The sequence below is a fragment of the Camellia sinensis genome, chromosome 1 (assembly GCF_055761805.1).
Source record: "Camellia sinensis isolate YWXY chromosome 1, ASM5576180v1, whole genome shotgun sequence".
Classification (NCBI taxonomy): domain Eukaryota; kingdom Viridiplantae; phylum Streptophyta; class Magnoliopsida; order Ericales; family Theaceae; genus Camellia; species Camellia sinensis.
In genome coordinates this window covers 236,438,897-236,463,765 of record NC_138961.1, presented here as the reverse complement: position 1 = coordinate 236,463,765, position 24,869 = coordinate 236,438,897, and the positions used below count along the sequence as shown (strand labels likewise).

Here is a 24,869-nt window from a genome sequence, read left to right as displayed (position 1 = left end):
TGGCTTTTACCCAAACTTTCACTCTTGCATCCAAAACTTTAAAATATGATTTCAGATCTACTCACAATCCGAAGACTGACGTTGTTTAACGCATTCGTTTCACGCTAACCAACTATCTCAATCTCAATATTCCATTTTGACCAACGGAGGTGGGGTCTTCAAATTTGAAGTTGAAAGTTGCAATGTAATGGAGATTTGGATGCGTTTGGCGACTTGGATTTGGTTGTTTTCAGTTTTTTATTTTATCTTTTTACTATTTGTTGTAATAAACCTCTTTGTGTGGAGGTTATGTCCCTCCTCTATGAGAGTTTTTTCTCCTCCTCTATGGAGGCTAAATTCTTCCTTCTACGAAAGCTTATCATCTCTTTATGAGATCTGTTGCTACCGCTGTACGAGATTGATCCGATTTTTTATTAGTTTTACAATGAAAATTTTCTTCTCAATCTAAAAAAATATATATAATTTTTTTTCATTATAATAAAATTAAAACACTAAAATATTATACTTAATTTTAATTTTTAATATTGCAACAAACTTAACCCATGACCATCCCTCTTCCCACCGTTACTATAGCCACCTCACCCCATGACCCCCACTCTTGCAACCCCCTCAACCTTCGGTGCCACCCCAGCCCTCCCTACCCTCACCTCTGTAACATGAGAGAGAGAGAGAGAGTGGCTGTGGCAAGGCGGGTAGGGGCTAGGGTGGGGCAACTAGTAGGGGCTGATGGTGGGTAAGGGGTGTGGTTTTGATAGGATGAAGGTTAATTATGGTGCCAAGTAGGGTGTATAAAAATTTTACAAAACATAAAATTTGTTATCGTTTAACTCCCTCCGTTTGGGCAAAATGAAATCATGTTCCAGTAGTAGGCAGTGTTTTCAGAAGGCCTAGGAAGAGCAAAAATTGTAAGAAGAAATTATCTGCCAAAAAGAAATTCTGTAAGAATATCCTTCCATTCAAAGCATCAGCCTGCTATAAGAGAGGTGTTTTATACAAAGACTAAACAAAATTCAATACTAAAAATAGGTGCCTTATATCTCATGGCTTTGTAAACTCTGTCGTGAGGTAAATAAATAAAGGTATCCTCACTACAAAGAGTGACTCAGAGAGTCTGTGAAAACGCTTCTTGGGTTTCTGCAGGAGTATCTGAACCAGGTTCCAACCTCTTGAAGACCAGCTTTTGCTGGGGAAGCTGCCCATTTGCAAACGCTGTAACTTCTGTGTCTATTAGCACGTTGTCCTCATCCTTAAATTCTCCTCTCAAGATGCCCTTTGCAAGTTCATTTTCGACATTCTGCTGGATCACCCGTTTGACTGGCCTAGCGCCATAGTTGGGGTCATACCCAAGACTTCCAAGGAGTTCAATAGCAGCATCAGTTACATGGATTTTCATCTTCCGATCTGCTATCCTCTTCTGCACTCGTTCCAACTATAATACACAAGCAAATACAAGGTAAGACAAAAAGACAACATTGCCGCAGAACAAACAATGCGATTGAAAACTTTGAATTTGACTGTAACGCTCCATTTATTTTGGTGAAATTTTTTTCTGTGGAAAATTTTTTCCGAAAATGTTTTCTTATGTTTGATTGAATCCTTAAAATTAATGTACTAATAATTGCATCCTTAAAACTAAGGTATTAATAGTGGTATTAGCAGGGTTGTTGGAGATGGAGATGGAGATGGAGATGGTGGCGGTGGCGGTGGCGTGGTGGAGGTGATGGTAGTGGTGGTAGTGTGGTGGTATTAGTACGTTTTGGTCCGGAAAACATTTTCCACCTTCTAAAAGTGAAACTTTTTCAGCTCAAATAGACTTATTTTCCATTGATTTTCGTTTTCCGCCGTACCAAATGCCAAAAAATATTTTTCATCCAAACAAACGGAGTGTAAGCTCTAAGTATAACTGAAATAATTCAAGCATTGGACATTTCCCCTCAACAAGCAAGAGAAGCTTTCAAAATTAGCAGGTTGGACAAGCCTACCTGTAACCTGACAATACTGTTTATCTGTTGACGGTCCAGAGGCTGGAACACTATGTACTCATCGACACGGTTCATGAACTCAGGGCGGAAAATCGATCTTGCCGCATCCATTACCCTTTGCTTGATAGTCTCATAGGCCATCTCCTTTGGCATCGTGTCATCATCTGCGCTTAGAATGTATTGCGACCCCACGTTTGAAGTCATAATGATGACAGTGTTGGTGAAACTAACAGTGCGACCCTGCGAGTCAGTTACTCTTCCATCATCCAGAATTTGAAGGAACACATTAAACACATCAGAGTGGGCCTTTTCTATCTCATCAAACAAGATAACTGCATATGGCCTCCGGCGAACTGTCTCTGTCAACTGCCCACCTTCCTCGTACCCTACGTAACCAGGTGGGGCACCTATCAATCTTGAAACCGCATGTTTTTCCATGTACTCGCTCATATCAATTCGTACAAGAGCTTCTTCAGTGTTGAACATGTAGGAAGCCAATGCCTTCGCTAGCTCTGTCTTTCCAACACCTGTAGGACCCATGAACATAAAACTAGCAATTGGACGGTGAGGATCTGAGAGGCCTGCTCGTGATCTCTGGATAGCCTCGGCAACTGACCGCACTGCAGGATCTTGACCCACAACACGTTTATGCAACTCTTCCTCCAAATGTAGCAGCTTATCCCTCTCTGATTGTTGTAGCTTGGAAACAGGAATGCCAGTCCATTTACTGACAATCTCAGCAATGTCATTCCCAGTAACTTCTTCCCTGAGCATGGACTTCCCAGACTTCATATACTCATCCAATTCTTTTTCCGCAACTTCAAGTTGGCGCTGCAGAGAGTTCAAACTCCCATACTTGAGTTCAGCAGCACGATTAAGATCATATTCCCGCTCAGCCTGTTGGATCTCAAGATTTACCCTGTCAATCTGTAAAAATAAGCATATCATTAGATAATTTGCAGACGGAGCTTCCCTAAGTTTTATTCCTTTAGTTTTGAATTTCTAAAGATTTTTACCAATTTCAATTTAATCCAGAATTCAGAAAATTGCATTTTCCAAAATAAGAGGACACATGGCAATGTCCTCTCTGAACACAATACTGAAGTAGAAAAAGAGAGAGCAGAAAAGGAATGACATACCTCTTCTTTAATCGACTGTAAGCGTGTCATGACAGTTTTTTCATGTTCCCATTGCTCGTTCAGCTGAGCTTGCCTCTCTTTCAAGAGAGAGAGCTCTGCCTCAAGGCGATTCAACCTGTCTTTTGAAGCTTTGTCAGTATCATTCATAAGAGAAAGCCTCTCCATCTCCAGCTTCAACACCGAACGGTTTATCTCATCAAGGGCAGTAGGCTTCGAAGTGATTTCCATTTTCAGTTTAGCAGCTGCTTCATCAACTAGGTCAATAGCTGCAGTTGCAATAAGCATGGGTGTTAAAGCTTAATATGCAGTTAAAAACACAGATTAACCTAACCTTTTCACTAAAAAGAACAGATATAATAGCATTAGTATTATGTCTCGATACTGGATTACCATGCATGGAGGCAAATCATAATCGGGGTTGAGCAATTTTCAGTAAAACAAGATCCCTATGAATGTTATCTGCATCACCTTTGTCAGGTAAAAAACGCCCACTGATATAACGATCTGAGAGAATTGCTGCTTCAACAAGTGCACTGTCAGATATGCGGACTCCATGATGCAGCTCATATCTTTCACGTAGTCCACGAAGTATAGAGATTGTATCTTCTACTGTAGGTTGATCAACATAAACTTGCTGGAAACGGCGCTCCAAAGCTGGATCCTTTTCAATATATTTACGATATTCATCCAATGTTGTTGCACCAATGCATCTCAACTCTCCACGACCAAGCATAGGCTTCAAGAGATTGCCAGCATCCATTGCACCACTAGTGGCACCTGAAACAGAAGTCAAGAGAACATTTGCTTTCATGTATAAATCTCATCCCAAAATATTGGAAATCAAAAAAAATTCTAGGTATCAATTTTATATGTAATATGATAAAGAAAATAGAAAAGCATCAACTTTTCATTTTATTTATATATGGGAGTGATTTAAAGAAATTGTAGGAACTCAACCCCACACACAGATTTACCCAAATAAAAAGAACAATTAACCATCGATGCCATCTCAACTTTCTGAAAAAAAACAAGCTACCCAGTCAAGTACCTGCCCCAACAACTGTGTGGATCTCGTCAATGAAAAGAATAGTTTGCCCGTCAGATTCAGTTACTTCCTTGAGCACAGCCTTCAGCCGATCTTCAAATTCTCCACGATATTTTGCCCCAGCAATGAGTGCACCCATGTCAAGGGATATCAACTGGAAACAAAAATTGTATTATTTCAAGATTTAGAACATCGCACAGATAATGACAGTCATATATCATCATAACACTCCTTAATCCTCCCCAGTCTCCACCCCGAAAACCCCAAAATGAGAGGACTAAAAGGAAGAAATAAAACCACTTATTTCTGTGGAGAACTTGGTGGTAGACTTCTAGATTTGCTACTCACCCTTCGGTTCATTAAAGCTTGAGGCACATCCCCTTGCACTATTCTCTGGGCAAGCCTGTCAAAGAGGTATAGCAATGTAAATATACACATCGGAGAAAGATATCATCAAATTAAACAGAAATCAGCCTACAATAGTGCTGGACTTCTAAATTGAGAAATCCTTTTTAAAGAACAAAAAAAACTGTTGATGGAGGACTTCTAAATAGGATAACACAGTCCAGCCTAGGTGAAAATACCACTGCTGAGACATGGCTTATATTTGAGTTATTCTCCTCACTGTTTCTGGTCTTAAGAAATGGTAAATGATATGTGCACCAAGCAGAATGAGCATAGACAAACAAAAACTGCGTCAAGCTAATCCTAGAACTGGAAATGAAGTCCTAGGTATAGAAGAATATCTGAAACCTTACTTCATACACACCAATATTTTTGTGCCTCACTAGAACAGAGCTTACCCTTCTGAAATTGCAGTTTTCCCAACACCTGGCTCACCAATTAGCACAGGATTGTTCTTTGTTCTCCGGGACAGAATCTGGATGCATCTGCGTATTTCATCATCCCTTCCAATAACAGGATCAAGCTTTCCAGATCTTGCCATGGCAGTCAAATCTTTGCCATATTTCTCTAATGCTTCATACTTTCCCTCAGGATCTGTACCAAACTTATAAAGTGAGGCCTCCTTAATACACAATATAATACACAAAGTCACCACAAGAACCTTTAGTTCTATAAAGAACATCATACGAATTAATAAACCAATGTATAACTATAGGGAAAGAAACATAAAATAGTACAACATCAATGAACCAGGGCATCAAATCTTAAACAAGAAAAGGTGTTAAAACCTACCGTCACCTACTCCACCTACTACACCTACCACCACCTACTACACACCTACCACTACCACCTACTACCACCTACTCCACTACATCTCCTATATAAGGAGCCCCTCACCATTTGTAATAAATAACATACAACAATCAATAATACATCAGTTTTTCTTACATGGTATCAGAGCAAGGTGAGCAAGGTTAAGAACTTAGTGATTCCGCTTCACCGGCGGGCGGCAGCCTCGCCTTGGCCGTCCGCCGAACAAACCCAAATTTTATAATTCTCTCTCTCCTTCCTCCATACTTTTCACCCACATACCAGTGCACAAAAGCCCTCTTCGCATACATCAGATCAAACTTATGATCACTCCTCGAGAACACCTCAGCAACACTTGTGGAGTTGGAGATCATGCAAACTCTCTCTCTCTCTCTCTCTCGGCGAAAACCGAAAGACAAACAAGAGAAACAAGATGCTGGCTCTTTCTCTCTCCTCTCCACGGCCTTTCTCTCTCTACAAGATGCTGGCTCAGTCTTCGGCTTCTTCTCTGACCAAAACTCCGGCGGCTCCCGTGACGGCTCCAACTTCAACCTCTTTAGCACACTTCCTCTCCCTAGATTCTCGTTCTACTTTCTCTCTATTGATCTTCCGCATGAGGAGGTTCTAGATAGAGAAGAAAAATGGTGAAGATTTGCTGCATTGGAGCTGGGTATGTTGGTGGCCCTACCATGGCCGTGATAGCCCTCAAGTGCCCTTCCGTTGAAGTGGCCGTTTTTGATATTTCTATTCCTCGTATTACAGCCTGGAACAGTGACCAGCTCCCCATCTACGAGCTAGGTCTTGATGATGTGGTGAAGCACTGTCATATCATGATTGTGGGAATATGGACCTTGAGGTACATTCAGTGGATGATATTAAATAGAAGGAATCTGGATTACACAAGCCCCAACCTGCACTCTCTTTAACATATTCAATATATCTTTCACACGGTTTCCAAACACATCCACTACCTCACCTTTATTTTCATTATTATAAAGCACTACCCCCAATTTTATATAAACTTTTTTATTCTAAACTTTTCTCCACCGCCCAAACCCTCTTTATCTTATATATATATTTTTCTTTCCACCGCCCCACTTTTTAAACATATTATTATTATTATTATTATTATTATTATTATTATTATTATTATTATTATGGTGTCAAACATATTATTATTATTTCTTTCTTTTGTTTTTTTTTTTATTTTTCTTTCACTTTATTTTTTTAATTTTTAATTTTTATTCTTATTTCTGCTCTATTAAAAAAAAAAAAAAACTCATAAACAAAAACAAACCACACATCGTTTTATTCATGACAGGGAATTAACCCCAATCACATTTCTACAACAACAACAACAAAAAAAAAAAAAAAACAAAAAAAAAACAAAAAAACAAAAAAACAAAAAAAAAAAAAAAAAAAAAAAAAAAAACAACAACAACAACAAAAGATTTGTTTTCTTTTCTGCAACGGCCACACATCGACCTCACTTCTTCTCTACTCTGCCGCCGGTCTTTTCTTTTTGCCTCCGTCCTGGGCGGCCCTTGACGGTGCTGCCTCCGTGTTTTCCACGCCGCCGAGCACGTTCACTCCCCCATACTCCTCCACTGCAGCATATGGTGGACCTCCAAATCGGAACATAACGGTGGCCTTCCGCTTCAGCTCTTTATTTTCCGCCTTTAGCACACTTATCTCTGCTCGCGCATCCTTATACATGCGTTGGAGCAGAGCCAGCTGGGCGTTTAACTGCTGCACCTCATTTGTCCTACTCTGCAGCCGATGCGACAGGTTTGTGACCGCCGTCATGGTCTCCACACATGACTTCAAAGTATACTGATTGGCCTCAATATCAGTTTGCACCGCCATTTTTTGCTCCACCGACCGCATCGGAAAGTTCAACGGAGCAAAACCAGAGGCGCTTGGTTGAGGTTCACTGGCCACCGCACCAGTTATCTCTCTTGTTGACTCGTTGAGGTCGGGAAAGAGAGTGAGCAGACCACGGGACGAAGAGGCCATATTCTGGGTAACTGAACGAGAAGACGAGACCATGTTATGGGTTGCTGAGTGTTTCAGAGAAGGGTTGGTTACAGAGTGTTTACAGAGTGTTTCAAGATTTGCAGCTCTTAGCGACAAGCTCTCAGAGAACGAAGAGGTTTCAACTGGTTTGTTATGTTTCCAAGCCTCAGCCTCCGCTTCGGTTTATAAAGACCATGATGAAGAGGCAGACACGCGCATCATGCGCCGCTCGGCGCTAGACGTCAACATGGGCGCGCTTTTTGATGGCACGCCTTTTTATGGATTGGGCACGCCTTTTGATAGATTGGGCACACCTTTTGAGGGTGCGACTTTTTAAGGGTCCGACAAGACTCTGTAAACTGTCCCGACATTGATTCCGGTTAGCTCCTTCATGGGTCCGACAAGACTCTGTAAACTGTCCCGACATTGATTCCGGTTAGCTCCTTCATGGGTCCGACAAGACTCTGTAAACTGTCCCGACATTGATTCCGGTTAGTTTCTACAAGGGTCCAGCAAGACTCCGTAAACTGTCATAACAACTGTCACAACATTGTCTGCTACAACGATCCGACATGACCCCATAAACTGTCTTCTACATCGGTCCGACACGAGCCAGTGTCTTCTACATCGGTCTGCCATAACCATACAGTCTTCTACAACGGTCTGACACGACCATACAGTGTCTCCTATCCATTTTTTATTTTTCAGATTATTTTCTTGTTTTGTTACTCTCTCCAAACTCAAGTTGGTTAGTTCCTATCCCCCTTGAGTTTGCGGGGGCTGTTAAAACCTACCATCACCTACTCCACCTACTACACCTACTACACACCTACCACTACCACCTACTACCACATACTCCACTACATCTCCTATATAAGGAGCCCCTCACCAACATGACAGAATTGAACATAGAAAAATCCTTCTCTACTACATAGAAGAAACACTTAAAGAGGGAAAGTTGCACCAAAGCCAAGTTTAAATTAAATAGGTTGGCATCATTGAAACATAGAAGCACACGAACTAGAGGGTTGGTTCCAGGGCCAATTTTGCGTAGTCAAATCACAATTGTGATGTCAAGGGTTGCATACAAACTGAATGTTGAAAAAGGGCTTCAACATACTACACAAAACTAGATTACCAATGACAGATAAGAAAGGAAATTGTTCTTACCTTGGTCAATGACTGTCTGGTTTCCCCTTATGGCCTGTATGGCATTTTTCAAGGTGTTCAGGGAAATTTGGAAATCCTTAAATAATTGCTTCCCAAATCGATTGTCTTGTGTAAAACCAAGCACCAAATGCTCAACTGACACAAATGAATCACCATACTCTTTTTTGTAGTCCCTGGCTCGCTGTAGCAGGCCTTCTAAATCACGTCCTAAAATTGAACCAGCTGACTCACCAAGAACCTAAATTGATAGGACATTGGTAGACATATTACAAAAAAAGGATAAAAGATTAGCATGGATGGATTTCAAAAACTATTGTGTTATCTGATAAATAAACCTTTTTGAGTCTAAGTAATTGATCTAATGCAAGGTGCAATATATCCAAGATTATTTTAATTGTATTAACTGAGAAAATTAATTAACCTAATAGAAGGTGCAATTTATCCCATATGATTGTAAGAGCAAACAGTAATCCTATAATACAGACAATTCAGCCCACTTGGAGTATCAATAAGGTGTTTATGTCCTGCATACTCTTCTGAGTGGAGGTCATAATAAATAATTTGGATTTAGACTGAATGGCTAGTTAAAATAATATGAGTTTGTATCTAGAACTATTTTTCATGATATTTAAGCAAATTCAGCATTTACATTTAACCAATTATTGTATACTTCAGCCAAATATAGGTTTCTAATTTCTAGGTAGATGAATATTTTACAAGCAAGAAACAGATCACAAAGTTTCCCACAAGCAGAAATATATCTCTGGGGTGAAATAAGATAGAATTTAGAATCTAAGATATTACCTTTGGTTGGCGTTGGATGAACTTGTCGGTAGCTTCCAGAAGACGGGTATTGTCAACCCCGGCCTTGGAGAAGATACGGCGAGCAAGGCCATTCTTCTGCTCCAGTAAGGCCTTCATTAAATGCTCTGTCTCCACTATCTGATGCTTGTTCTCTTTTGCCACCTCTGGCGAGGAAACAATAGCTTGCCAAGCCATTTCTGTGAATTCTTGTTGTGTAATCTATCATCATATCAACCCCGTCAATCAATACGCCCAAAATTGCACTCAAAAGTTCCACATTAAGCACAATTTCACTATTATTACTATTACATATACATCAATGAAAGAACCAAGCTAAGATCATCTCAAATCCATACTCTCCTTTTTCATCAAATTTGAATAAAATTTGGTTAATAGCTTGATCTGATACGGAACACTCCAATCCTTAATCACTTTTTTCCATCAAATCTTTTTGAAAACCTTTTTTTATGAAAGAAAACTATATCCAATCCTTACTATTTTTAAAATTTCACAAAATTTGAGTAAAAATATGACTGTCAGAAATTTGGTGAGGGATTTGGTTCATCCTTGATTGGATACAGACAGATTTGATGAAATGATTGGAGCACACTTTTATCCAATTTTTTCAGCAAACTTGAATTTGATGAAAGATTAGAGATGCTCTAAACTTGCTGATTGTTTATCTCCCAAATGAACTGGGTTATTGTCTAGCTAAATTGAAGACAATTTCAAATTACAGTTGATATCATGGAGAGGAATAAAAAATAAAATAAAAACATTATTTATTTGTTGGAGATGTTCATGCATTCACAACCATATCCTCTCATTCATCAGAGTAACAAATCCATGTAATATAAGTTGGGGAAAATAAAATATCATGTGAATTGATCATAGTAACAAAATCAACTGAAACAGAAAATTAACTATAATATGCATTCAAAGAATTACATATAGTTTATGACTTACCCTTCCAGTTGAACCATCGCATCGAACAACAAACGACTTCGAATTCCTTCTAAACCGCTCGACTCTCCTCGTGACAAACACATGGCTCTTCTTATTCAATCTCAACGAATTTAGGGTTTTGAGAGCCATAGGATTGGAAGAGAAGCTCACAGATAGAGGTGGCTGAGAAAACAAAACGGCTCTGTCACCGCCGTTGGACGGTGGTGGAACGCGAAGTCGGACGCCGGAGGACAACGTCGCAGCGGCCATTGTGGAATTCCGGCGAAGATGAACGGTGAGGCCGGAGGTCGTCCCCGCGAGTATGGGGGTTTAAAGGGAAATATGGGGAAAAGCGAGGGCTTTGCGTGGGAATTTAAAAAAGTGGGAATGTTTAGAGTTTTGAGATGGAGTGTTCTGTGAGTCTCTCGTAGGTTCGAGGAGTGTTTGGGGAGAGAAAAAGGAGTGTTCCAGAACGAAAATGATATTTTGGATGGCGCCAGATTATTGTGTGCATCGTGCATTCTGTTCATACACGTGGTTAGTTTGCATATGAGGATTGGCTAATTTTAAATTTACCCCCACTGTGGGACCCAAATATGATTTTCAGATTTATTTTTAAAAAATATATTAAAAATATAAATTTTATTAATATATATTTTTATTTTTACATTTAGATTTAAAATATATATATTCCATAATTGAATCCCATTAATGGGCACATATATATGAACAAAAATGCTTTATACCCCCACTGAGGGTTGACTCCTAGTGAGGTGGAGGCCCGTGATTGGGCGAAATATATGAGCTTGGATTTCATTCCCAATTAATTTTTGTACGAGAATATCAATCCTCCCATTGCTTTTGTCACTTGTATTTTTATTTTTATTTTTTTGTGTGTATTGAATGAGTCTTGTTATAAAATTTAAAAAGTAAAAACAGAAACATAATAAATTATTCCTAATCCTACTACCACCTATTTACATGATAGCTATTTGAGTGACTAATGGAACTTTGTGTCTATGTAAATGAGTTTAAATTTAAATGTGAGTTATAATAGTTTGATGTTACTACTCTATTAAAATAGGAAATTAATTTTTGTCTATACTTGTCTAACTCTTATTCGATTTCATGTCTAATTTAAAACTAAAAGCCTCTCTTGAACTTGGCCATTCCGAATGAGTTGCTATGAAGTTTGGTATTCAAAGGACACAACCACGACCACGGAACAAATGACATTTTTATTATTTAGTATACGAGAATTTGATAATTGAATTAGCAAAGCTTCAAACTCACATTTTCCTTTTAACCTTCTGCACTTTATTTTTTGTCATCTTGACTCTCACAACAAGAATAGAATACATCTCTCTTTTTTTAATATTTCACACTTTTTTTTCTTGTCCTTCATAATTTACTTATATTTTTCAGTAATTTGTTTTCTTAATAACTGCATTAGATTGCTTTATTAATCTGTTAATTTTGATGCTATGTATTCATATTTTATTAACAAGAGGGTGTAAACATTGTTTAATTCAATGATTCATAAAAAATAAAAAATAAACATATTTAGTTGGTTCATATTAGCTAAGAAAAATTCCCAAAGTCTAGCAAGTTGTCCTGGAATTGGCTGACATCATTGCATGAGGGTTTTTTTTCCTTGTTTTTTTGGCCTGCACAAACCTTGTTCTGTTGGGCAGAAGTGCTAGGGACCCCCAGCTGGGGCACCCCCAGCACCCCCAGCTCAACCCCATTGGCCAGTTTCCTTTTTTTTTTTTTTTTTTCTTTCCTTCCAATCACCCAGTGCCACGTGGCACTGGGGGTCACTGGGGGTCGGTTTTGGTGGGGGTCTGCCGCATTTTTCATAAAATAAAAACCCTTATCTCACTCTATTTTCTTTACCTATCTTTTTTTTTCATTTCTTTTCATTTTCCTCAATAAATCCAAGATCCATACATAGCATCATTACAAAGCTAGAGAAGTTAATTTTGATGTCCATTATATTGCTCAATCAAATAGTACAAAGTCATCACTGCATTAATTGAATATATCAATCATCATATTCTACTTCTTAAATGAGGGTGCTTGGAAAAATTAAATTGCACTGGCAGGTCAGATTGTGCAACTATAAACCATATTATCAGAACATGTCACAAGTTTTCCCATTTAAAAAATTGAACTGAAGAATCCTCTTAAAAGAAGATGTAGAGAAGTGTGGTGAAACTAAACAAATAAACATAACATTTGCAAAATGGAAGTGAAATCAGCATCACACACAGTGGTATTCTTTTCTGTAATAGGTACACCAGCGTGGTATACCCAGCTCGCTCAGAGGGATTGGACACACTAGTGTATCTGTTGCACAAGAAATTTCCTATAGACACATGAACCTGCTCCAAAATTGACGACCAACTAGCCCTCGTTGGTTAGCAATTCAATGATTTGAATATCTATGCCAACTCTGGAATTCTTTATCTGCAGAGTAGGAAGAACAGAATTGTCAATTTTTTTCAAATAATGAGAGTAGCAATGAGTGGAAAGAATAGTCAAGAACCTACCAATGAAGCTTTTCCGGCCCTCCAAACAGCAATTTATAAAATAACACATGCACACTTGTTCTGCATTTGTTCATTTGACACTTTCTTTCCTGCTCCATGAGAGATTTGAAAAGTGAAATTACCAGAAACATACAAATTGAGGCAACAAATTTGAAAATTTACGTAATGAAAATTATGTTAGACCACCAGTTATCCCAAAAACTATAAACCGTCAAGAAATGAGCTCATCAATGTATATAAAACTATCCAACACTCACCTTCATGTGTGAATCTAGTCTCACACATAGAGAGGCAAACAAACAAACAAGGTGCACCAACACACATGGAACAAATTGCACAATAACAAACATAACGAGGAAATAGACAGATTGTGAGACTCGAACCAATGACCTCCTGATACCATGTTAGATCATCGATTAACTCAAAAGCTTAAACTAATAGGAAATGTGCCAGAAAATGTATATCAAGATATCTAACAAACTAATTCATTTGTTAAAATTGCATAATAATTTCTCTCAGAGAAAAGCATACCATTATCCAATGGTGGAGGTTGAACTACGACGTGCATGGTTGTAACTCCCCCAGGAACATCACATAATGGGCTTCTGCAATCTCCCACTGTTCTGTTGTTCTCCAGAATTTTTCCTGCACTAATCAACTTGACATCTTTCACTGTCCTTGGACCATTCTCCTTGTCTGATAAAAAATAACACTGGTTAGAGGAAAGACATCAACATCCTTAGAAAAACTTATCAACAATCTTCACCAGAATTCCATTAAGATATACCAATTATCAGAAGTGAAATTAACAGCGATTCAACTATATTTCAACTTAAAAGCCATATTCATTGCAAAAAACATGTGAAAGGTAGATCCTTAAACATGCTTCTTGCTGGTAAACCCCCAAATGGGCCAATCCTAATTGTAGAATCCTGCAATGCTTCATTCCTTGTAACATGCATTCAATGTTTCAAATGGCTTCTTGAGCATTAATGTCGGTTATTTATTTGTAGAGTTTCTTTTTGTACTAGTTCTCAATTTTTAAGTCTTGTTTGCTTCTTTTCTTCTTCAAACATTTTAGGTGTTTTTCAATTCTTCTAAAACTCATCATAATTTCATGATTATAACTTGCTAAATTTTATCATCTTTTAACACAAACATTTTTCCCTTTCTTTCTTGTTCTATAAGTGAGAATCTTACAATGCCTGTCCTAGCCTATCATTTGTTCCCAAAGATTCTCATTGATCCTGTCAAGTATCCCCGTCTCTAAAACCTAAAACATGCTCAACAATGATATATCAGTCATTGTTAACTTGTTAAGGTGTGCGTGCATCTCATGAAATTGAAACTACTCGGTCATGTCTTACAAATGATTCCAGTTTGTTCTTCATGGCATCACTATGCCAATGTCTCTAATCATTATATTAAAATCAAAAGACATTGACATATGCCTTTTCTCAAGTGGCCACACGTCAAAGATGGTCCTGTGCCTTCACTGCTAGGTTAGGTGACCACAATGAAAAGATTCTATTCCTTGGGACATAAAGATTTTGAGCAATGCATCCATCTATTGGGGGTAGTGTGAATCCTGATAAATACTAAATACTAACCACTCGACTGCGGATCCAAGTTACAAAATTTTGAGTAAGGGTACTTCTGGTATTTCACATTTATGCTTTGTATGTTGCATCTCTGTGTATTGTACTGTAATTTTTTTCAGATCATAGTGGAACAATGACAGTGGATGTGTAGCCTTATTTTGGGGTGAAACACGAAAATCTTTGTGTTTTTGTGTGCTTGATTTGGATTCTTGTTCGATTCCTATTTGTGTTTGGTGTCTCGCCAACCTGGTTAGGTGTGTCAATTCCTAGAACCATCAAGATATTCAATTCAAATGACACTTCACTTCAAAGAGCACAAGTACTAATAGAATTCATGCCACACCATTTGAATTTGAATTCTTGCATAATTTTCATACCTAGGACTCAATTAAATTATAGAAACACGCATGTCCTAGATTTCAAAAGACAGTAATACAATTTAGAACAAAATGATATGTAATCAAAAGAACCTACCTTTAGGCCATTGAGCAAGGATGCTTTCCTTCAAGGTTGTAACACTTGTGGCAGCAGGAAAGCTTTTCGGGCCAATGTCCGACCCGTCATTCAACCGGAACTTGATCTCTAGCTGATCTTGCACTGCAGACATCCTCCAATTTCCTCACAGATTCTCAGTTTCCAAACACCAGGAATTTCACTTGGGATTTCTTGAAAACAATCAATCTCCAACACCTCAATTTGAGTTACTTTTGAGAAATCAATCATACACTGACTAAAACCAAGTGTTTATTCATTATAATCCAAATCCCTCCCTGTGTACTCTGGAAATTGAATTTAGAAATGAAAAACAATCTCTAAGTTAAATTTGAAATTAAAAAATGAATGAACATCAATCTAAATTTAGAGAAAAAAATGGAAACACTGTCAATAACAAAAAAATATGTGAATTCTGAGCTCTAACCCCAAAAAATATGTGTCTATCAAAAACAAAATGAACTAAACTCCATATTTTGATTAAAAAAATTAAAAATGAAAGCTGGAACAAGAGCATAAACACACAGAGAGAGACAAAGTAAAAAATTTAAACATGACACCACCAAATCTTGAAATGGGTATTGTCAAATTCAAAAAAAAACCCACTCAAAACTTTAACTGGGTCAACTCCAAATCAAACAAAATGTCAAACAAGACTCAAACCATAGAATCATATACACAGATCTTTAAGTGGGTATTCACCAAATCAATCAAAAAAATCAATAGTTCATTCACAAACCTTCAGTAACTGATCTGGGTCCTTTCTTTTTCGTTCAAAAACTCCAAAGAAGAAGAAGAAGACAACAAGTGTACTAGTTAAAAAAAAAAAATTTAAAAAGGTATAATGAATAATAAAAAATAATAAAAAGAAAAAAAAAAGTCAGAAGTGAAAGAGGAAAAGATCAAAGAAATCAGCAGAAACGAGGCAGTTGCGGAGTTTTCAAAGTCTTTTAAATCTGAGGTCAATGAATTCATCCTCCTACCTCTATGGAAAATTCGACAAATTTATTTCATTGAAGAGTCTCGCTCGCTGTTTTTATGCATCATCTAAACCGTAATTTCATAATGTGGACCCGCCAATCAGATTGACTCACACAATCTGACGGTTAAATTTTGATTTTAAGATTTTGGGAAATTGATAAAAAAATATATATATGTAATAATAATTTTAGATTTTTAATATAACTGCAAAAATTATTTGTTTGAAATTGATTTGTTATATAAATAAATTAAATTTTAACACATTTAAAACACCTTAAGTGTTGTTTATTCAACTTAATTATATGTGAAATAAATTTCTTCAAACTTTAAAATCATACATTTAAATTTGTAACTCAAAAAAAAAAAAAAATACAAGCACTCCCTTTTAAAAGGTTGAAAATAATGCAATTTTATAATTGAAAGAGTCTTCAATGTACAGTTCTGAAATTATGGAGAATATAGTGATATGATATTGATATTGAGGAGGTTTCTGTAAGTTTAAATTAAGTTGCCGTTTGGCAATTAATTTTTTCAATTGACTTTTTAAATTTTTAATTATTTTAATTTAGGATTAAAAGTTTGTTTGATTTGACATTTTTAACTTTTATAAAAGAAAAAGTAAAATGATTATGATTTGAATATAACATTTTATCTTATTGACTTATTTTGTCTTTTGTACTTTTTTAGTCAAAAAGCTAAAGCGAAACATACCCTGAGAGTATCAACCAATAAAATTAGCCTTGTAAGTGAGACTAATCCAATCCTTACCTCATTCAATTAAGCGAGTACAGATAATCTTTGTTAGGAAAGCAAAATGCCAAAAGGGTTCAATCAAGTGGAGGGCTAACTAGGCATTTTCTGTAAGTCTTAAGCACATCGCAATTTGCAACCACACAAAAACCTTGAAATATCAGAACCACCAAATCCCTTTCTTTCATATGCTAAAATATTACAACTCGTAATTATGTATTGTATTAAAATGAATTTCTTTGCCATCTGCCAACTTCGCAAATTCCACAAACAATGTTATTTTTCGTAATTTTAAAAAAGTAACCATGCATTGTTTAATCAAACAACTCCTTTGAAAAAAAAAAAAAGGACAACTTATTGAGGAGATTATTTTATTCCTACAAGGACATATCTGACTGTCCAATGTTAATAAAATAATAATGATGTGTTAACAAAGTGTTTCACAGATTAGTAAAGTTTGGATGGAAGCTGCTGATGTCTGTATGTATCCCTACAAATAAACCCACAGAAGAGTTTTCTTCACAGGAAATTTAACCACTAAATTTGTGGAATCTAAACTGTGATTGCTCAAAATCAGACACAAATATTTTTTGACAAAATAAACAGAGCACAAGAGTAAGAATTGGATGAACGGCAAATCAAAAAAATGGTCAAAAGAATTTTCTGCACATTTAAAATGTTTCTCATGAATCGTACATAACAAATAACAATATATAACCTAAGAACAGTTCCCCAACTCAATGGGACCTGTAACAGAGATAGATCTACCACCTAAAATCGATGATCAACATATGAAAATCCCCAAAAAAGAAGAAAAAAAAAAAAAAACTGAAACAAAATATGAAAAACAAAAAACAAATACATTTCCGAGGCTACTGGGGCTAATGTGGGATCCTCGAAAGAGTTGGGTCCTAACTTCCTTCTCCTGTGTATCGATGAAGGCATATCTGCATAGGGTATGTTTCCTCATGTGTATTCCCCATTATTTCATATTCTAGTTGCTAAGCACTAAGAATCGGCTAGACCCCCCCTCAAGAAGATCAAAAAAATGTCCTTTTTTCCGACCAAAAAAAAAAAAATATACCATGGATTGATTGCTATGTTACAGACTGAAAGAATGACTTGCATGCCCATGCTAGCAATGCAGCTACACGAGTGGACAGAAGAGAATTTGGACCCTGAACCATATGGGCCAATTTTCTGTTTCTCTTGTCAAATGAATATCAACAAAACTCTCAATGTGTGAATGAAGCTTGTGCAAGCCCCATATTGCTTTCATATTCTTTCCCAACTTTCTTGTTTAATCTCGTTTAGTTGAACAACTACTACTCCAAGATGTGGCAATTCCTAATAAAATCGTTGGAGTAATTAACATACTTGGTCCAAAATGGCCGCAGATGCTCAAAGCCTATCTGCAGCCACGGTTTTGACTGGCCGTTGTAGTGAATAACAGCAGCGTTTCTCACACTCTCGATGTTTGTTTGGTTCTGATAGCCCAATCCAAGCATGTGCCAAGATGGGTCGATAGCCTTAACATGGCCTTTAAATGCAATCAACGCTGGTGGTAGAGTTCCCAGCTTCCACATTGCCAAGTTTGATTTCAGATTCTGCAAGAAATGGACATTATGCATGTGTTACTTGCCAAGCATTCCAAGTTAATGTTTTTTAAAAGCTAAACACGAGACCACTAGAAAATCAGTATTGACTACAAACTAGATACTTATAGAATTAATGTAATGTCATTGATTGCATAGAAGGGAAGCACACAATATGATGAAACTTCGAAGTGGAACAATTTTAACATGGCTTTAAAACAGACTGCAATGTGATTTCACCAAAATTTTGGATGACGTGCTTATTTTGTCAAATGAAATGAATTGCAGGATACATAATACATTACATAGTGTCCATAAGTTGATGGCGAAGCCTTAACACTGTAAGAGATGATTTTGTAATAAAACTCCCTCTTTTCACTACCCTCCATGCCCCAACATAGAACACAAAACAAGACCGAGCCACTGAATAAAGGAATGACAATAATGAGATTTAGATTTTGACAAACAGCGCGGCAGATAAAAAAGAAGTCATTCTACTCCCCAAGGGAAACTTCTCTGCTATACAACTCGAACCCACAAAAGGGTAATAGAAGAAAAACATATTCACAAAAGATTGACATATAATAAACAAAGTACTTGAAATTTACCTCCTTCAGCCAGGCATGATAAGTGTCTCTTATATTCGTATTTCTCCATGCATATAAGTCAAAAATGTTCATCCCATAAGCCCATGCACATTCATCAGGGTTCAAATGCTTTGCTATGAGGGGGTGTGAAAAATTGAAGTAGTTCCTGAAATGCTTAGACATTACCCACTCATCTTCACCGTTGCAGGTTTCTACAGCTCCATTAACCTTTCCACCAAGGTCAATTTCCCAGAGTGGAGAAAGATCACGCTGAACTACAACATCATCATCTAAGAATACCACCTTGTCAAGGTGTGGAAATAGCTGTGCAACACAAGTAGACAGCATAGTCAATTCTTTCAACCAAGGTCAAATAATAGTGTTTTCATTTCTTTGAAACAATTGGTTACCTCTGGTAAATATATGCGAAGATGGTTGAGTAATGAAATGTACTTTGGGCTTCTAGCCTGCAATTTTGAAGCAAATGTTCGCGGAGTAGTCTCACTGAGGTTGGCCCCAGCAATATGATTCCCATGGTAGTAATTTCTAATCCCATTATGGTTTTCTACAGCTTCAAGAACTGGTACATTCTCTCTTGTTAACCAGTCAAACTGATGAACACCTTTTACTTCAACAATAGCTGGTGAGATGGGATTTAGGGCAAACCATGAGTGCATGCCAGCATATGTTTTCTTGTCAGTGATGACATGGAAAACTACCTTTTCTGGCTTTAGAAATGACTGGACAGTAGATGTGACCACAACTGCAGCAGCTAGTATGTTATCAGTTGACAAGATAAAGTGGTAATATGAGTTGTTTGAAAGCGAAGGGAGTAATTCTGGTGAGGGCAACTGTCTGCGTGCATGAGCATTAGAAGAATACTCATCCGTCAAACGCAGAGAGAGACAGTGGATGCCTTTAGGAATGGAACTTGCGGCGAAGTGTTTGTTCATTAGTTCAGAGAATTTTGATTCCCGGATCTCCCTCTCAGATCTCTCCATCTGTGCAAAACAAAAACTTTTTAGCTGAACCATTGAGTGCAAAACACAGTCAGGCCAGAAGAGATTAACAAAAGATGCATTGAAATAACATTTTTCTCTCCTTTGTATGCAAACACGTGGAGGATGTGCCTTAAGCATGCAAGAATCAAAGTTGCAAGGACATATGCATAAAACTTGAATATAAATTTTTTTAAAATCAACAATAACTTTTATTTTTTATATTTGAAAAGCCCTTTTCCATGCGCATGTATTAATAATGTTACAAGCTGGGAACAAACCAATCTCTCTCTATCTCCACCCTCCACTACCAAGTTGTCCAGGCACATGCAGTCATATCAAGAGATACAACAGGAATACAGGACCTAAGCTTCTTGAGATGTTTTCCTGGCCATCTCATCTAACATTTGGGGCATCTTCAATCTTCTTTGCTAAATATTAAGCTCAGCACTTACTTTCGTTAAAAAATAAAGGCAGTACAAACATTAAAAGTTCATTTGGCATGACTATGAAATGATATGTATTTGTATCTCATGAAGCGTAGAATTGTCTTTTCTCATATTTGAGTTGGAATAAGTGTACCTTGTAAATAATTAAAAGCCCTATCGTAGACCTAGTTCTTAATCAAAACTAAGGTTTTTTTTAGTTGTGAAGCACACTTAGACTCCCATGTTTGCACAAACCAAATATTTCTTTATTATAGTACATACAATAGTAGATAAAAGTTTTCATATTTAAATACACTAGAAACCAAATAAGCTTGATAAATATCTAAGGGTAAACACGTCACCCTCCAATCCCGAACTGAAACCAAATAAGCTTTGATAAAAAGAAACTGGCTGTGAAAATCTATCTATACACATACACCAAAACTATAACCATGAAAAAATAAGCCCTTGTGTCCCAGTGGCAAAAAGCAAAAAACTAGAAAATAAAATAAAACACAAATGAGAAACAAAAGAGAGGGGGGAGGAACTTTATGCTGAGATAACTAGAGGTTACTCATTTGGTTCAGTTCAGCTTAAAAGCCAGCTTTTTAAAGGGTATTTTTGGTGTTATTATCGTTTTTTTCAATAAGCATTCTCTTTCTATTTTACTTTATAGCTGCTTTTAGGTTGGGCTTTGGAATTTTTTACCAAAATCTAAAATTGAAACCCATAAGGAAAAAAAAAGAAGAAAAAAGAAGGCGACGAAAAAGCTCAAAAACCTGGTTCTGAATGAATCCTTAAACATAGGGAAACGGGATTCATAACATTATTAGTCTTCTTTACTTTGTCCTTTTATCTCTTTATTATTATTATTTAATTAGTCTTTTAAGGAGTTGACAGTCTGCCACCCAAATATCTTCCAAACTCCACTAGGATGCTTAATTGTTAAGGAGAATTCATTGCGGTGCTGCAAAATTTTAACTGCCAAGTTATACCCTCTTTATATCTAACCATGCAATAAATTCTTTTAGGACCTCATCTGATCATGATAGCTAAATCTGGCGGGTTTTGGAAGGTTCTATCATAGGGCATTGCAAAAAGAAACATCACTATAAAATGGCATTAGTCTATGTAAACAACAACAGCACCACCAGCTCATAGATACGCTGTGGGGAGAAAAAGGATATGAGAAGGAAAGAAAGAAACATATTTCTAGGCCACACCACATACCATTCCCTTTAAGATCAAAGCAAAGTCCTTCGCATTGTACTTGTTGTTTTTCATTTCAGAAACAAGTTGACTAAATGACTCTGGTAGCTTTAGGCCATCTGGAATTTCGTCAGTGCCCACTTGATTGAGAACTTTGTAAAAGTCATTAACCAGCCTCTGTTGCAACGCCATCGAGACAAAAGATTCAGTTTAAAAAACCAAAAATACCTTAAGAGAAAACATTGGTTGCAAATAAAAAAACTGCATCAAGTGGGTATTATCTGATCTTTTAGAAAAAAGCATGAAGAAAAGAATAAAAATGTTATTTACCCCTGAATCATCAACCCTACCAAGAAGCCTCGGTCCCAACCGCCTACCTAAACAATCTGGAGCACAAAAGAAAAAAAAAGAAAAGAACCAATGATTTGCTTTTCAATGATTTGATTTTGTAAAGAAAACATATATGGCTATAGGAAAAGGTTATGGACACTAACAAACTTGCGCCCCAGTGGGCCAAAGTAAGTTTGTTAGTGTCTCTAGCAGCGCTGAAACATATATGCAACAAGAGACCCAGAAGAAAGCAACTATGCAATGAAAGCATAATAAAAATAAAACTTACCAAATCCACTGATACCCAACACACTTTAAAAATAACATGCTCCCATCCAAACAAATACAGAGACTAAAAGCAAGCCACAAAAAGCAACTACAAGGTTTTCATACAAGAATTCAGAAGCTGAACGTTCAAAATACTGTACATCAAAAGAAAAGTAGTTGCCACTGGATACTAATTCATTAAGATAAAATTGGCCAATCACCAGTGAAAATAAAGTAAAATGGAAAGGGGTTTGGAAGGGATAGAATAGCCATAAAACAGACCCAACAAAGCCAAAATGAACATAGATCCATCAAGCCAAAATGGAGAAGTTAATACACAATATTGAGCCAAGATATAAAAAAAGGGCCAAAAGACATTTCAGTTTTGAGAGATCTACAAAAAAATGCCAAGGCAACCCCAAATTACAGTAACCACCAAATAAATATGGGATTGAATCAAAATCAGATTCTTGACATACCAAAAATAAAATAAAATATTCTAATTACAAAATCTATGACTGAAGTTTTATGTGTGCAAAAGCTGCATGAGTTCGGCCAATCAGATTTTAACCTAAGTATAACGTAAAATATTTAAATAGGTCTACCCACTTTTCCAACAATAAGTTTTTTTTTCTTTTTCTGTCAAACTGCATTACCCAGTAACTCATTTCTCCCCCCATAATACAAACCCAATTCGTAAATGGTTCAAGCAAATTAATTTTAACAATAAGCTAATTTTATACAAAAATTAAAAACCAACTACCCAGAAATTCAATGTGAAAATTATCATAAAATTCTTACATTACAATTACAAAATACCTTAAAAAATTAAAATATGTTTCATAACTTAAGTTTTAATATGCTATTGACCATATCAAATGAATAAATAACTTAGAGCGATAGAATTATGTTTGAATTAACCAAATTCAGGTCTTCACAATGTAAACAACTAAAACTAAAATAACCTGATTAATGAACCAACTTCTGACAAAGGAGAAAAAATATATATAACACAAATTGGGACAGATGATTCGCACTAATTTACCCAACATCAAAAACACAAGATTCATGTATAAATTAGATTTGAAAAATTCAGCGGTACAATTTACCATTGCCAATGCCAAAGCATTTTTTTTTTTTTTAAATACAGATTTGGATTTATGTGCAGTCCAAATAACCAAATTCGAATCTCCTGCACTCTAAACTATTAGATAAACTGACGAACATCAAAATTTAAACACCCAGAGAGCGAAATAATAAAATTGACAGGAAGAGCCAATCTAATTTGAAAGCAAAAAAAAAAACCCAATTCAATTTCAATCAAATCAAACCTACAAATAGCAAGAAGACCGACATCCATGTCTTAAGATAAACCAATCATATATTCGTAGTGTAATTAACATTTCAACGCAAATCGAGATCTATGCGATGCAGTCAAAAGCAAATCAATTTATATGCAATCACATACTAGAAGCAATCAATGAATATGAATATGAATGAAAGAAGAGATTTGTGTACCGAATGAGGAGCACTTGTTGACACCTTCAAGGGTAACGAGAGCGGTGAGAATGAAGACAAAGGGCAATAGAAAAGCAAGGATGAGGATGGTGTGGAAGAGTGTACGGTAAGAGATATGGCGAGCTGCGACCTTGATCTTCATCAAGTCAATAAACCCATTGCTGCTCGATATCGTTATGCTTTTCATACTAGGTGAGAAGTGAAGCTGCATCGTCGCCTCTGCAGCCCCTCCTCAAAAACCCTAGAATCACCGCAATTCTCTTCCGAAACCGCCCCCAAAACTTTCACCATCAGATCCACCACCGCAATACTCTCTCCAAATCAACAACTCCGATGATGATGATGATTCTATTGAATTGGTCTTTTGGGTCTTTCTCCAAGACCAATGCATTGGGTTGAAGATTCAACGAATTAGGGTTCTTTATATACACACATACACACACATATATATAAATATATATATATATATATATATATATATATCAGATTTCAAAATTGGGGATGACGAAATAAAATGAATCTCAGAATATAATGTTCTCTGATGATTGCTTCTCTCTTGATGGATCGGAATAGCGAACTTAGAGAGAGAGAGAGAGAGAGAGAGAGAGAGTATAGTTTTCTCTCCCTGTGAATTGCTTTTTGATTGGTCGATCAGTCCGATCAATTATTTTTTGTTCTTTTACTTTACGAATTAAAAAAAAAATTAATTTTAAAATTTTAAAAAATTAAAGGAAAATGAAATTGAAATTTCTGAGTCAAAACCGTGTTGCAGTAGAGAGAGAAAGAAAAAGGCAAAATGGCATCGAGAGAGAAAACGAGAGAAAGTTCAGTTTAGAGAGAGAGAAAATGGATTTGGAGTGTAGAGAGATGGAGAGAAACGTGGGGGGAGGTTTGACCTTTAATTTGGAGCTAATTTTAGATCTCTGTCCTAACTTTATGGAGGAGAGTATTTGGCTTATGAGTGAGATGAGATTAGGTTTACTTATATTTTTAGGTTGTGAAAATTAAAATCTAATTAATCTTTTCGACTTGAATTTGGAATTTTTTTTTTATTCAATGGCATTATTTACAGTATAAAAAATTATAATTGAACAATCATCGTATAATGTATATATAAATTCAATAATTATAAATTACTATCGTGCTAACTTGTCAATTAATAGTTCAATAACTAACTCCTATAATGTAATAATTCTTTTAAAAAAGAGCTCTATAGCAAGAAATAAATAAATTACACACCAAATC

At 36.5% G+C, this 24,869-nt stretch overlaps 3 protein-coding genes and 1 long non-coding RNA gene across 4 annotated transcripts; all 4 read right to left on the bottom strand.

Moving 5' to 3' along the window:
• Positions 1-934: 934 nt before the first annotated feature.
• LOC114275239 (chaperone protein ClpB3, chloroplastic) lies at positions 935-12,029 on the bottom strand. The gene is made up of 10 exons (XM_082898821.1): positions 10,338-12,029; positions 9,372-9,590; positions 8,568-8,805; positions 4,970-5,165; positions 4,515-4,569; positions 4,170-4,320; positions 3,590-3,898; positions 3,122-3,387; positions 1,983-2,909; positions 935-1,429 (listed from the first exon to the last, which is right to left on the bottom strand). The coding sequence occupies exons 1-10, from the start codon at positions 10,584-10,586 to the stop codon at positions 1,103-1,105; spliced, it is 2,937 nt and encodes a 978-aa protein (XP_082754947.1). The 5' UTR covers positions 10,587-12,029; the 3' UTR covers positions 935-1,102.
• LOC145804539 (uncharacterized) lies at positions 5,265-8,354 on the bottom strand. The gene is made up of 2 exons (XR_014346508.1): positions 8,250-8,354; positions 5,265-5,431 (listed from the first exon to the last, which is right to left on the bottom strand). It is a non-coding gene; the product is annotated as an uncharacterized LOC145804539 (long non-coding RNA).
• A 398-nt stretch (positions 12,030-12,427) lies between the features above and the next one.
• Positions 12,428-16,324, bottom strand: LOC114275238 (membrane-anchored ubiquitin-fold protein 2). Its single transcript, XM_028217249.2, has 5 exons — positions 15,701-16,324; positions 14,944-15,248; positions 13,400-13,564; positions 12,869-12,957; positions 12,428-12,785 (listed from the first exon to the last, which is right to left on the bottom strand). The coding sequence occupies exons 2-4, from the start codon at positions 15,074-15,076 to the stop codon at positions 12,902-12,904; spliced, it is 354 nt and encodes a 117-aa protein (XP_028073050.1). The 5' UTR covers positions 15,077-15,248; positions 15,701-16,324; the 3' UTR covers positions 12,428-12,785; positions 12,869-12,901.
• Positions 16,325-17,339: 1,015 nt separating this feature from the next.
• LOC114275237 (putative galacturonosyltransferase 14) lies at positions 17,340-24,581 on the bottom strand. The gene is made up of 6 exons (XM_028217246.2): positions 23,625-24,581; positions 21,840-21,895; positions 21,531-21,686; positions 19,285-19,875; positions 18,896-19,198; positions 17,340-18,299 (listed from the first exon to the last, which is right to left on the bottom strand). Exons 1-6 carry the CDS (start codon positions 23,833-23,835, stop codon positions 18,018-18,020), a joined length of 1,599 nt encoding a protein of 532 aa, XP_028073047.2. The 5' UTR covers positions 23,836-24,581; the 3' UTR covers positions 17,340-18,017.
• Positions 24,582-24,869: the final 288 nt, after the last annotated feature.